This window comes from Symphodus melops (genome assembly GCF_947650265.1).
Source record: "Symphodus melops genome assembly, chromosome: 7".
Lineage (NCBI taxonomy): Eukaryota > Metazoa > Chordata > Actinopteri > Labriformes > Labridae > Symphodus > Symphodus melops.
Window position 1 is genome coordinate 24503889 of NC_136697.1, and position 12211 is coordinate 24516099.

Sequence of the window (12211 nt, forward strand, 5' to 3'; positions counted from 1 at the left end):
AAATTTACAATTTAAATTTTTTTTAAATTTCCACCTTCACTGTGTTGTCAAAGCGCTCCTCTAATCTCTTCCTAGTTAAATGAAGGAAGTAGGCCGGCTACAAACTCTGCATATCTCTTCCGCGTGCCTCTCAGTTCATAAGATGGCGCCCATCGTGCTTCTCTTCTCTTTTTCTCTGCTGCATTTATCACAAGGTAAGAACTTTATTTAGTGTACATGTCCTGTTGTTGAAGTGTCTTTGATAAAATACTTTAACTTTTTCCCCGCCAGAGAATTCTAGAATTGTTGCCAGCCAGCGCCAGCCTTTTTCACCATTTTCACCAATCTTTCAAGACTCACAGAATATTTTGTTCTTTGAATATGTAAATATTTAATACATCAAAAGAAAGATCAGAGCCTCTGCTTTCATATACAAAAAACTATTTTATTCAAACTTCATTCAATCTTTTTTTTATCAGCACTTGAATATCGGCCATTTTCACAAAAAAACAACATTCCGGACAAAAAGCTGAGTAAACGGCACTTTTGTAAAACACTTTATTTATTTTCAAGAAAAAAATGTGATTTTGAGTTTACATTTGGATTCTTTTTACTTTCATTTGACAACTACAGTTATATTTTAAAATAAATAACTAAAATAAATAAAAATGATTACATAAAATTATAAATTTTCTTTGAATAGTGTAGCACTACAACATTTACAAACTATATTATACATTTTTCTTCTCTTATACACTCAGAAATACTTTGTTTTTACAAACACTTAAATATCATTATTATTTTCAATAATAAAACATTAGTTGAACAAAAACCTGATCAAGAAGAGAGACAACTGTGTCTCCCAGGGAAGTGCCTTCTCTGCAATAGGGTTTCATGTTGTAACAGTAGCCTGTGTCAGAATCACAAATGATGTAGGATTTGAACCCATATTTGACAGGTTTTTGGGGATTGTACACCCTGAACTCTAGCCGTCCACGCCACAGAAGCATAACCTCATCAATGCAAATGTTGGTGTTAGGTTGATACATTTGACTGAATTTAGATATAAGGTAATATAAGACAGGGCGGACTTTGTACAACCTGTCAGTGCTATTTGCTGGCCTTGATTCATAATCATTGGAGTGTAGAAATCTCCATATGATTTCAAACCGGTTGCGGGACATGACCTTGTTGAAGTAGGGGGAGGCCTAAATGTCATCTGTAGACCAGTACATTTCAAGGTCAGGCTTACGAATGATATGATCAAGACCAGCAGCATCATCATTTAGAGGTCCAGGATTCTCAGTGAAAAGAAAGTCTTTTGGCTGCCAGTTCATTTCTTTCCACATCAGACTACCTGGACCAGGACCTGCACCTGGCTGGTTTACAGGGCCTCTTGCTTGGTCATCAGGTACTTGACCTCAACCACGTCCATAAGATCCACAGGTCCGACCTCTGCCTCTTTGCTGTGTTCGACCTGTAAATAATTAGAATGACAATTTTTTTTTAACAGTGTGATGTGCACAAAGAGAGGAACGTTATTTTTCGGCCTCTTCATATCATATCTTACCTCTTTCACCTTGGGTAGGTCTGTATAAAGGACACCTGGGCCTTGAATCCCTGGACTCTGTGTGTAAAATGACAGTAAAATGTCATGCACATACTCATTTGGTAAATAGTTTGTGTACAAAATGAAAGCTAAATTATTTCTTTTTTATCTTCTCTCACAAATTAGCAGATGCTCTTGTCTTGTAGTATCTAATAATCATACAATCCAAGTAACATACTATCAAACTAAATAAAACATGTTATCATGACTCACCTCTTGCACCTACGTGTATGTCTGGACCTTGGAGACCTGGACTCTGTGTCTGGAAATTACAATAAAAAGTCTGTCAAAAATTTGTTTGGTACATAGTTTATGTACAAAACTGAGGGATATGTTATTTCGACGTCACGTTATCTCATGAATTATCAGATGCATATGCTATCACGGTGAATCAAAAAATAACGTGATCATATCTTACCTCTTACACGTCCTGAATCCCTCCATTCGCTGACGCTGCTGCTGCCTTCATCCAGATCAGTTTCACGGAGGTCAAAAAATGAATTATCAGAGTCTGTATCTATAATTAACTCTGTAGCTTCCGCAGCCGAATATCTCCTTGCTGGCGCCGGCATGTTTGTACTGTTCAGCTTTTATCTCATATCTAGACGGATAATGTTGACTTTTTGACGCGCGTCAAACTCACATACAGACTGAGGGAACTCCGCCCGCTGGAAAATAGATAGATAGATAGATAGATAGATAGATAGATAGATAGATAGATAGATAGATAGATAGATAGATACTTTATTGATCCCGAGGGAAATTCAGGAAATAAGGACGAAGAAGATGTTGTTGTTTTTTTCTCTACTTTCCCGCGGGTGGTCTTGTTTGTTGGTTTTTGAGCCCACAGTCCTGTAACTTTTTCACAACATCCGTCAGAGCGCCTCATATTTCACTGAAAACACCAAATGACGGACAATTCCGTCAATGGCGGGGAATGAGTTAATCTGAGACATGATCTGATTGTTATTGTCAGCAGCTTGTCAATGTCATGAATGTAAATAATGAAAGTGGCTGACTATAGAGCCTGTGATCACTCAGTAAACTGGAGTTATAAACACTTCCGTCAGTGTTTCTACAGATTTTAGACTGAGCAGCTGTATCGTAGTTATTTGTTGTTACTCGAGTAGATAAACTGTTCTTTCATTCTGATTTAAAAAACTTAAATTACTTGAATTAAAATGATAAAAAGGGACTAAGTGTGTTTAGGTTGAGGGTCAGGATACAGAAGGTGTGCTGTCTAACCATCGAGATCGTTTCCATGTTCTTTTGCATGTTATCTTCACATTTAAAACACCACAGACACATCGCCGAGGCTTTATCAAACCGTCTGTTAACTTAACGGTCCATCCCCCACTCCTTTAAATTGACTTTATTTATTTATTATTTCATGAAGTTCCCTGCTATTGGACTTTATATTTCTGAGTGAGAAGTATGAAGTGAGAAGTGTGTGTGTGAAAACAGGAAGAAACCAGACAGCAAACTTGCATCAATTGTTTTTTCTCTGTTCCTTTTTTACAGCCAGACTTAGCTGAAAGGTTAATTTCCATCTGCAGTCCATTTCCCAGTTGTTCTTTGGTATCATATAATTAAATATAACCCATTCACATGTCTCATTAAATTAAACCAATACAGATATATACAACACAATGTGGGTATTAAAGTGTTGTGTTTAGGGTCAGTGTGTAGTGTTGAAAGCTGAGCTAAAGATGGTGTTAAATATCACTGATGTGATGCTCTGAATGAAAATACACCCTGTCTATATGTGGTTTCTCTGAGTGGGATTGTGCAGTGACCCCTCGCTGCACTTTTAGAGGTCCTGTTAAATTTAGTCAGGTGTATAAAATGTTTTATCAGACAACATGTTAATTTATTTTTAGAATACGTTATATCATGAGCAATTAAATTTATTACTTAACACAATAAAACCAACTCTATTAAATTATTGTAGCATATAGCTAGTAATCATTATAAACAGTAGCCTCAGTACAGCATACATCCTCACTTAAGTAGTACAGAAGTTCGTCTGTTTCCTGGAGAGGTTCCAGGTCTTGTCCAGAGTACGACTGAATTGCTCTTAAGGCACTGAACCCCGAACAGCGATCACACACTCCCTTTGTATCAGTCCCACTCTGATGTCTCTTCATTAATACACGTCCATAGGTGCTGTTTGTGCATGTTTGTATTTATCAAGAACTTTAAAATAAAGGTTTTCAAATGATAAACTGTTAACTGATTAACTTTTTTTTTTTTTTAACCAAACACATGTTTTGTATTTCTCTTCTTTCTGCAGGGACTCCTGCGTTTGTACAGACAGGAAAAGATTTACGTCTGGATGTGCAGAAATCTGTTAATCTGACGAGGTTAAATGTTTTAACATGGAGTGTCAATGGCACTATTAATATTGTGAGACTAGTTTATGAAATTGAAACAGCCATTTCAGGAAACTATAGATCTAGAGCAGAATATTCTGCAGAAGATCACTCTCTACTGATAAAGAAGGTAACAAAGAGAGACAGTGGAGATTACAAAGCACATGTTTCTGGTGACAGTGAAATTGATGTAGCTGAATACAGCGTCACAGTTCTGGGTAAGTTTCTGAACATTGAAAATGTTGACACAAAGTCGTTCCCTGTTTAACAAAAGTCCTCACACTTGCTTTGCTTCTTGCAGATCCAGTGTCTGGAGTGAAGCTGACAGTGAAACCCTGCAGCTCAGACTCCACTAACGTCACAGTGATCTGCAGCACTGAGGACTCTCTCATCAACAGCACGTTCACATGTGACACACAAACCTGCTCTCATGAGGGAGGAGAGCGAGCAGAGATCATCACACCTGGTGCTTCTCTGAACGTCTACCTGGAGAACGGCTTAGTCATCTGTAACCATAGCAACCAGGTCAGCACGACAAAGGACATCCAAAAGATTGAAGATTTTTGTACAAGGCCTGACGGTAAGAGTTAAAAAAACTAATCTGATGCTACTGAACAGTCTGGATTGTAGCTTAATTAAACACCAACAGATTCTTCTTTTTTGATGAAACAATCATATAAATCTTCTCCATGGTGTTTCTGTTGTATTGATAGGAAATCATTTTGTTTATAAATTCTGATGAGATAATTACAGCAGAAACAGTGTAATGATTTAATACTAATCCATGTTAACTTGTCAAACAATCAGCTTTAAAAAAAACAAATGTACGTTTTTTATTTACAACATTGAAAGAATACACACAAGACACAAAACACATATTACTTACACATGACAGACCTTCATCAAAAACCACGGGAGTAAACAAAGACACAACCAGTCACCATGATTGTAGGAGAATGTAAGTCGGTTGTGTGTTTGGTTTAATGGTTTGTTTACCTATTTGTTTATTGTTTGCAATCTTATTGTTTCTGGTGGTGGGTGTGTTTACCGGAAATCATTTTGGTGATTGCCGACACTATATGGGCTGCACTCACCTGTTCACCTGGTTGATTGTCTTGGATGGATAGAGGGGGTGAGCATGGGAGCGGAACATTTCTGTTGACCGCCATACACTGTACTGCACAAGTTGCCTTTTACGCAGTCAGTGTCTCGTCTGTTTTTGATTGTTGGGACAAATAAATGAATAAAAGCATATTGATGGAGTCATTCATAACGACAGCGCGTCAGAGCCTTTTCTCCCGTGTTTAGTCCCTCGCGGCACCCTTTTTTTGTGACGACCTGCAAAGGCCGATATAGCCGCAATAATGATCATCATTGTTCTAAGTGTGGCCTTAGTGTGTCTTATTTCAGTCAGTCATTCATTGAAGCAACCGTTTGGATCCTTTTCTAAACATCATATTAAGAGCATTTTTCCTGTGGGCAAGATTTTGTGCAGGAAAGTAACGTTAACGTTACGTTACCGTTAAACTAAACACCTCTCTACAGGGTAAAGGGGTTTTAAAATATCCCCTACCAGTACGTTTTTAAATTGATTGATTGGTGAATCATTTCAATAATAATAATAATGTTTAATAAATTATTACAAATAATTTAACATGAATAAATATTTCCATTAAATGAATTCTGTCATTTATAAAGATAATGTTCTTTTCATCAAAGTGTCCCAGGAGATTTGACTAATTCATATGTTAGAGTTGAACCAAATCAGTTGAGACAAAACAGTTTTAATGTTCCAGCAAAAATGATAGCTGAGATTATTTAACAAATAAATAGCAATAAATGTTTGAAAGTTGAAAACTTTCAATGAAATTTATTTTATTAGATTCAGATTCTGAAGTTTTATTAATCCTTGAAGGTCAATTCAGTCACACAGCCTGTAGAGTCGTAATAAATGAAGTCCAGACAAAGTCACAGAGTTACATTCAGTAACAACAGCTAACAAACAGGTCACCAAATGAGACGCCAGATAAAATAATCTATAAAAAATGTGTTTAATGTCTAAGGTGATCCTTTAAACCAGGTGGTGACTATCTTACCATGTAGGTTTAAACTGTGACTTTAAGGCACCATCCATGATGTGTTGATTAGACTGAATCATATTTAACTACAGATCAGGTCTGTCACAGTGTGGTGCTATAACACACTCTCAGGTATGCTGCATGATTTCATCCAAGCATGAGTTTCTAATCTGGCTTTGGTTTTTCTTTACAGTATCGACAGGCGGCAGAAATAATGTTACAGCAATTGTTGTATCCATCGTCTGTGTGATTGCTGTTCTGGCTCTGGCTGTGATCGGAGGATATTATGGTCACAGGACAAAACAAAGTAAGTGATATTTAAATGTAAAATCTGAAAATGTGAAAGTTTCCAACTCAGTGAATTCACTCTTTTGATAAGTACATTATTCTCCCCTGTGTTGTTTTTATTTTCATTAATATTATACATTATCAGGACGTCCTTCATGCATGAAGCCTCTTATCAAGGTGATCTAACAAAGACAGCGCAGCAGTAACAGAAGCCAAACCTTAGCGTTAGAATAAGTAAAAACTAAGTTCAAAATCACTAATTCAAATTACAATAAGTACATCCAAACATCACAGAGCGGCATTAGACAATCTGCATCGGGCAGAGTCGTGTTCATTATTTCTTTCAAATATATATATATATATATATATATATATATATATATATATATATATATATATATATATTTATATAGATTTATATTTATATTTATATACATAATTGACAGTGTTAACAAAATAAATCACATGTAAAAAATGTTATTTAAAATATTTGAGGATGGCATTTCAAAACTGTTTATCATTTACCAACTTGATTTATAAGGCCCCACTATGAAAGAATCAGCTCCAGTAATGTTAATGTAGTTTCCATATTTTTTTTTGATGACTGATCTGCAGATAAAGCAGTGAACGTGGAAAACACAGTCTATGAAGATCCTCAGGTAAGGAGGAAGAGTTTCTTTCAAACAAATCTCTCAGATCAGTCAGAAGTGACGAAATGAAAAAATTGAATTTATGTGAGAGACAAGATGAAGACAAACGTTTTCAAATTCCTCACCAGCTCATATTTTATTAGTTATGCCTTCACACATGGAGCCCTGCATTAGTTCAGGAGGAATACAGTAGACCTGCCAACAAGCGGCCATCAGCTGATCTGAGAACCGCCCGATGCCATCCAATCATGATCAAACTCTGACAACAAGGCGGTCTATTTAAACCATTCTGCCTCTCACTCCTCTTCATCACATCCACTCTGCTGTGAAATTCTCCTTCCAACACCCCCAACCTCAATCAGCGCTGTGCTTTTTATTTGTTAAAAAATGGACAAATGTTGTAGCAGTAGCTTTCTATGTGATAAATTCTACTCTCTCTATTTTCTAATTTGCTTTTCAAGAAGTCTGAGCTGAAGGAACACTTTTTATCTTCTCACTTGATATGAAGGATTTTATGTCTGTTAAGGAGTTCATGGGCTGATATTGACTTTAATGCTAATACATTATAATAGCCCGATTAGAAATCACAAAGCATATCAAACAGCAAGATAACCTTCTTCTTCTGTTGTGTGTTAAAGGATGTCAATATAGACCTACCTCGGATGCAGAGACCAACAAATGATGCCTCGGCTGTTCCTCCAGCCTCCATCTACTCCTTGTTAAAAGCTCCCATCGGCTCTGAAGCATCCACTCAGCCCAGAAACAACGCTGAGCCAGAGAGCATGTATGCAACGGTCGAAAAACCTGCAAAGACCTGAAACTATTCAATATGAAGCCTTCAACACACTGCACACTGGAATCAGCAGTTTAGTTTGGTAGCAGTGAAGGACTTCTGACTGCGACTTCTTTTTCTCTGCGCTGGTCGTGGACTCGCTACTTGAATCATGCAATGAAGCTAAAAGACCCAACTGCAGTCAGATTATTGATTTTATAATGAAGGATTATTTTATTCCAATCTTTATGTCTTGACTTGAATGATAAACAGAAACAAGAACTGTTTTGTTGCCGACATTTGAGCCTCTCACCTGAACATCATAAATTATATATTTATAGAGATCATTTATGTAACATGCTATATGGAGAAACCATTTGCTGTAAATAATCACATAGAATAGAAAGAATTGGATGAAGATAAATATTTTTTTATGGTAAATTTAAAATGTGTCATATTTCTATTTTGTACATCGTTTTATTGCTGATATCTGTTTGTAAATATTTGATCCTTTTTATAATGTTTGGACAAATACTGTAAAATATGTATCAAATAACTATCTGTCATGGTTTGGTTTTGTCTCTGTGTTTCTTCTAGTTTTAGTTTTCATTCTGTCCTTAGTGTTACTTGTTTCCTAGTGTTGATTGTTTCCCTTGTGTGCTTTAATGTTTCATAGTCTTGTTTACTTTAGTCTTGAGTGTGTTTCCCTGTGTCCTCCTATGTTGCCTGTTAGTTTATTTCCTGTCTTGTGTTTTAAGTCTAGTCTTTAGTGTTTCCTGTTTTATTTTGTTGATCTGGTTTTGGTGGTGTCAGTGTTGGGTTTTACTTTGTACTTGTCCTCAGTTGTTCTGGTCTTGTGTTCTTTGTTCCTTGTGTTTCCCGCCTTTGTGATTGCCCTGATGTTCCTCACCTGTCTCGTTAGTCTCACCTGTGTCTGATTACCCCTTGTCTATTTAGTCTCTGTGTTTGCCTGAGATTCTTGTCGCGTCATTGTATTGTCTTTCGTATGTCGTCGTCTTTGCTTGCTGCTTCTCCCTGCTCCCTGTGTTTTCTCCTCGTGGCCTTTTTGGATTTCCTTTGTTTTTGCTTTTCGGAACGTTTTGGATTTTTCCTTGTAAGTTTTTGTTTTATCTTTTGTTAATAAATTATGGGTTCTTCTGCACCTGGGTCCTCCTCTCCTGCTTCCTACCTGTTAACCCCGTGACACTATCATTAATAATGTTGTAAATCGGACCAAAGACTTTACAAATGTTGCATATTTGTTGGTGTTTTTTATTGTTTTGTTTTTTAAACCTCCTCTAAACCATTTCACCATCAACTCAGGGCAAAGACTTATTTACACAATCCGATGACTATTGGGTGTAAACTATTTAATTCAAGAAATGATGACATTCTGCGATGGATGAACTGTGTGTAAAGAAACAATGTGTTTGTTTTTTTTAAATGGTTTATTGATAAAAAAGGTATTTGATATATGTCACTGAAGCTTTACAAAAGTGCTGAGTCACTTCTTCTTAATAAACTATAAAAGCCAAAGCTGAATTTCACAGGTATGTTCAGTCTCTTCATTATTTACGTCCATGTTTGCTGATGTCCTTCAACAGGAACGTGATACAAAACAACAGCAAGTCAGCTGTTCATCTGTTTACATATTGACAACATTCAGCTTTGCATTACAGTGTTGCAAATAACCTTATGAAGAGCATATTGTAAAACAACATGACAGTTTGTAATGATGAATGTTGGTCTTGTTTTAATGACATTCAAGAGCAAATCTGAGTTCATTAATTATTCTTATCTATTTTTTATTTGGGCAACAAGGAAGTTTTATCACAACTTCAAACTGCATTTGGTGAAAATAAAAAGGAAGTTCTCTATGACGACCAAGCCGAAACACATCAGCAATGACTCTATGAGGTTATTTTTAGCAGCTGTCTCTGCTGAGGGAGGGTTGGACGCCATTTAGAGAGAAAACGGCCCTGCTGCCAGTTTAACAGAACAAGAGGCAGCAATAAGGAGGAAGAGAATTTATTTTGTTAAAAACTTCAGGACAGGATTTGTCTAGGGAGGATGCCAAAATTTTCACGTTTGTTTCAACTGATTGATTTAATTGCAAATTGAATTTGATTTTCATTAAATACATGTCTCAACTTGTTTGTTTTTCTCTCAAGTGGCAAAACATGGCTTATATTTTTCTAAACTACTTAACTTAGAAACCTTTTTCTATTCAGCTCCAGCTAAATAAATACACTGAAACAGCAACAACCTCCTGATTTGCATCTGCATGTTTCTAATAATCTCCACAAGCAGAAAGTTGGAAAAACAAGGATCAATATTGGAGATACTTTTGAAAAATGGAGAACTTAGAACATATAACCAAAGCAGCCTGACCTCACAGTTTTGCGTATAAATAGCACAACGTTGTAATGTCGTGCAATGCATACGCCAAATTGCATTTTTGCAGGCATATGATACGCCAATCCCTAATGTTCGTCAGGAGGAGTCAAGGGGTTACGCTCTATTCGAACCTCTCCCAATCCCTTTTCCTAACCTCAACCAGTCCAGTTTCCTAGCCTTAACCAGTCGGTATGTGTTGCTAGGCTAACCATTTCCTAGCCTTAACCAGTCGGTATGCCCAATGGTAACCCAAAGTACTGGTACATCACCTCACTGTTTCAATCTGATAAATCAGTAATTAAAGTCACTGAAAGCTGCTTGTTGATTTGAAGATTTTATTTGAAAAGAATAAAATCGTTTTTTTCCCGGCACTATGATAAAGGGAGTTCACCCTCTCCCTATGTTGTACACAAAGCTTAATATTTAAGGGGCAATATTTCCTAGAGGTGGCAGTTTGATCAATCAGTCATTTGGGAACAACAGAAATGTGCTTGTGAACATGGGCATAATGATAGTGGCAGTGATTTGTGCTACTCAGATAATGTTTTTTTATATGTAAGAATTTCTCCTCGGTGGTGGGCTTCAGTCGTCTCCTTCTTTAGTTGACTATTTTTCCAGCCTTGGAGAAAATCCTCTCACATTGCACGGATGATGGTCTTGGGCTCTTGTTCTAACTATTGACAGCAATTCTGTTTTTGGATTCTGAATGTGCTGCATTTGCAGAGTGCACTGTGTTCTGCACATGCATGAGGTGGAAAAGAAAAAGCAGGTCTTTGAACTCTCTCTGAACCTATGTCAGTGTATCTATACCAGACTGAGGCAGCGACTTCAGCAGCAGAAGGAAGGGAGTAAAAAGTCCTTCCTCTTCAGCTAAGACAAGGTGCAAAGTGTTAATCACATGATTCCAACTGAGGTCAAATGTTACCAATGAGATGAAGTGTGATGAGATGTCATATACACAGACGCACACACAGAACAATTATCCATTCAAAAAGTGTCGTGAAGCAACATCATGAAACACTTGCTTGTAAAATGATCTGTTTTCTAAACCTTTGTAACAAGGAGAGCATGAGGCTCCTCTGGTTTATGAGCATCACATTTAGACATCTTCCTCCCTTGCACTTAAAGGTTTCTGCTCGTCACCAATACAGGATGTTAAGATTTATTTGCTCAAGTTTTGATCATTTATTTTACACTGTGACAATTTCAGCAACACTGTCTTTCTTTTTTCTTGAACTATCTGAGCATTCAATAAATGTTCTGAACATTTTATTTGAGTTGGACGTGTATTGTGTTGTGTTGTCTTCTCTCAAAGCTGAAATTTCATTTACTAAATTGTAGGGTTTGATTCAAACACAGAGAGCCACTCACCATTTGTTCCTCCTTTCAGTCTTTCCATGTTGACCCCTGATGCATAGAGAAAGTAAAGTGTGGTGGAATTTCTTTAATGACTTAATTAAATGTGTAATGTTAATTCACTGTTCTTGATGCCTCTAAATGGTCTGAAGCAACCAGACCAACAGATTTAAGGTAAACTATTTCCATGATTTGGAAAAAGTAACTATAGTGCTGTTAAAAGTCTGATTCAGGCACATAGAGTCAGCCTCTGTTTCACAAATATCGTCAGAGTTTACTGACTAATGGAGCTCAGCGTAAGTTCAGACAGCAAGACTGGTGTTATTCTTTCATTCATTCACCTCTTCATTCATTCTTTAACCACACCCCTACTACCTGTATCTCTCTCTGGCAAGCAGCTTATCATTGGCGTGTATCATCCTGGAATTAACCAACCAGATTCTGCCACGAACTTTCTCAACCAATCAATGGCTTGCTGTCAATAGTTTAAAAACTCTCTCTCTTCCAGTCATCCTGTAGCTGCAGGCATACGCCGCAACCCTCCTCCACCCCAGTCACCTCCTTCCAGCTCAGCAGAGTCCAGGCCCCGGCTGAAACCCACTCCTCTTCTCAGCCTCCATCCTTTTCACCACCACCAGTGTCTAGACTCCACAGGGGGGCATCCTATCCCGCGTCGGCCTCACTACCCCTCGGAGCTCATGAAGTCGTCA

General features: G+C 37.3%; 1 protein-coding gene and 1 long non-coding RNA gene across 2 annotated transcripts; one reads left to right on the forward strand and one right to left on the reverse strand.

The window, feature by feature from the left end:
* Positions 1-138: 138 nt before the first annotated feature.
* On the forward strand, positions 139-9290 carry LOC306826902 (uncharacterized protein). Its single transcript, XM_079348457.1, has 6 exons — positions 139-194; positions 3882-4178; positions 4262-4540; positions 6232-6345; positions 6942-6985; positions 7615-9290. Exons 1-6 carry the CDS (start codon positions 143-145, stop codon positions 7792-7794), a joined length of 966 nt encoding a protein of 321 aa, XP_079204583.1. The 5' UTR covers positions 139-142; the 3' UTR covers positions 7795-9290.
* On the reverse strand, positions 548-2012 carry LOC306826909. The gene is made up of 3 exons (XR_013779544.1): positions 1802-2012; positions 1550-1606; positions 548-1456 (listed from the first exon to the last, which is right to left on the reverse strand). It is a non-coding gene; the product is annotated as an uncharacterized lncRNA (long non-coding RNA).
* Positions 9291-12211: the final 2921 nt, after the last annotated feature.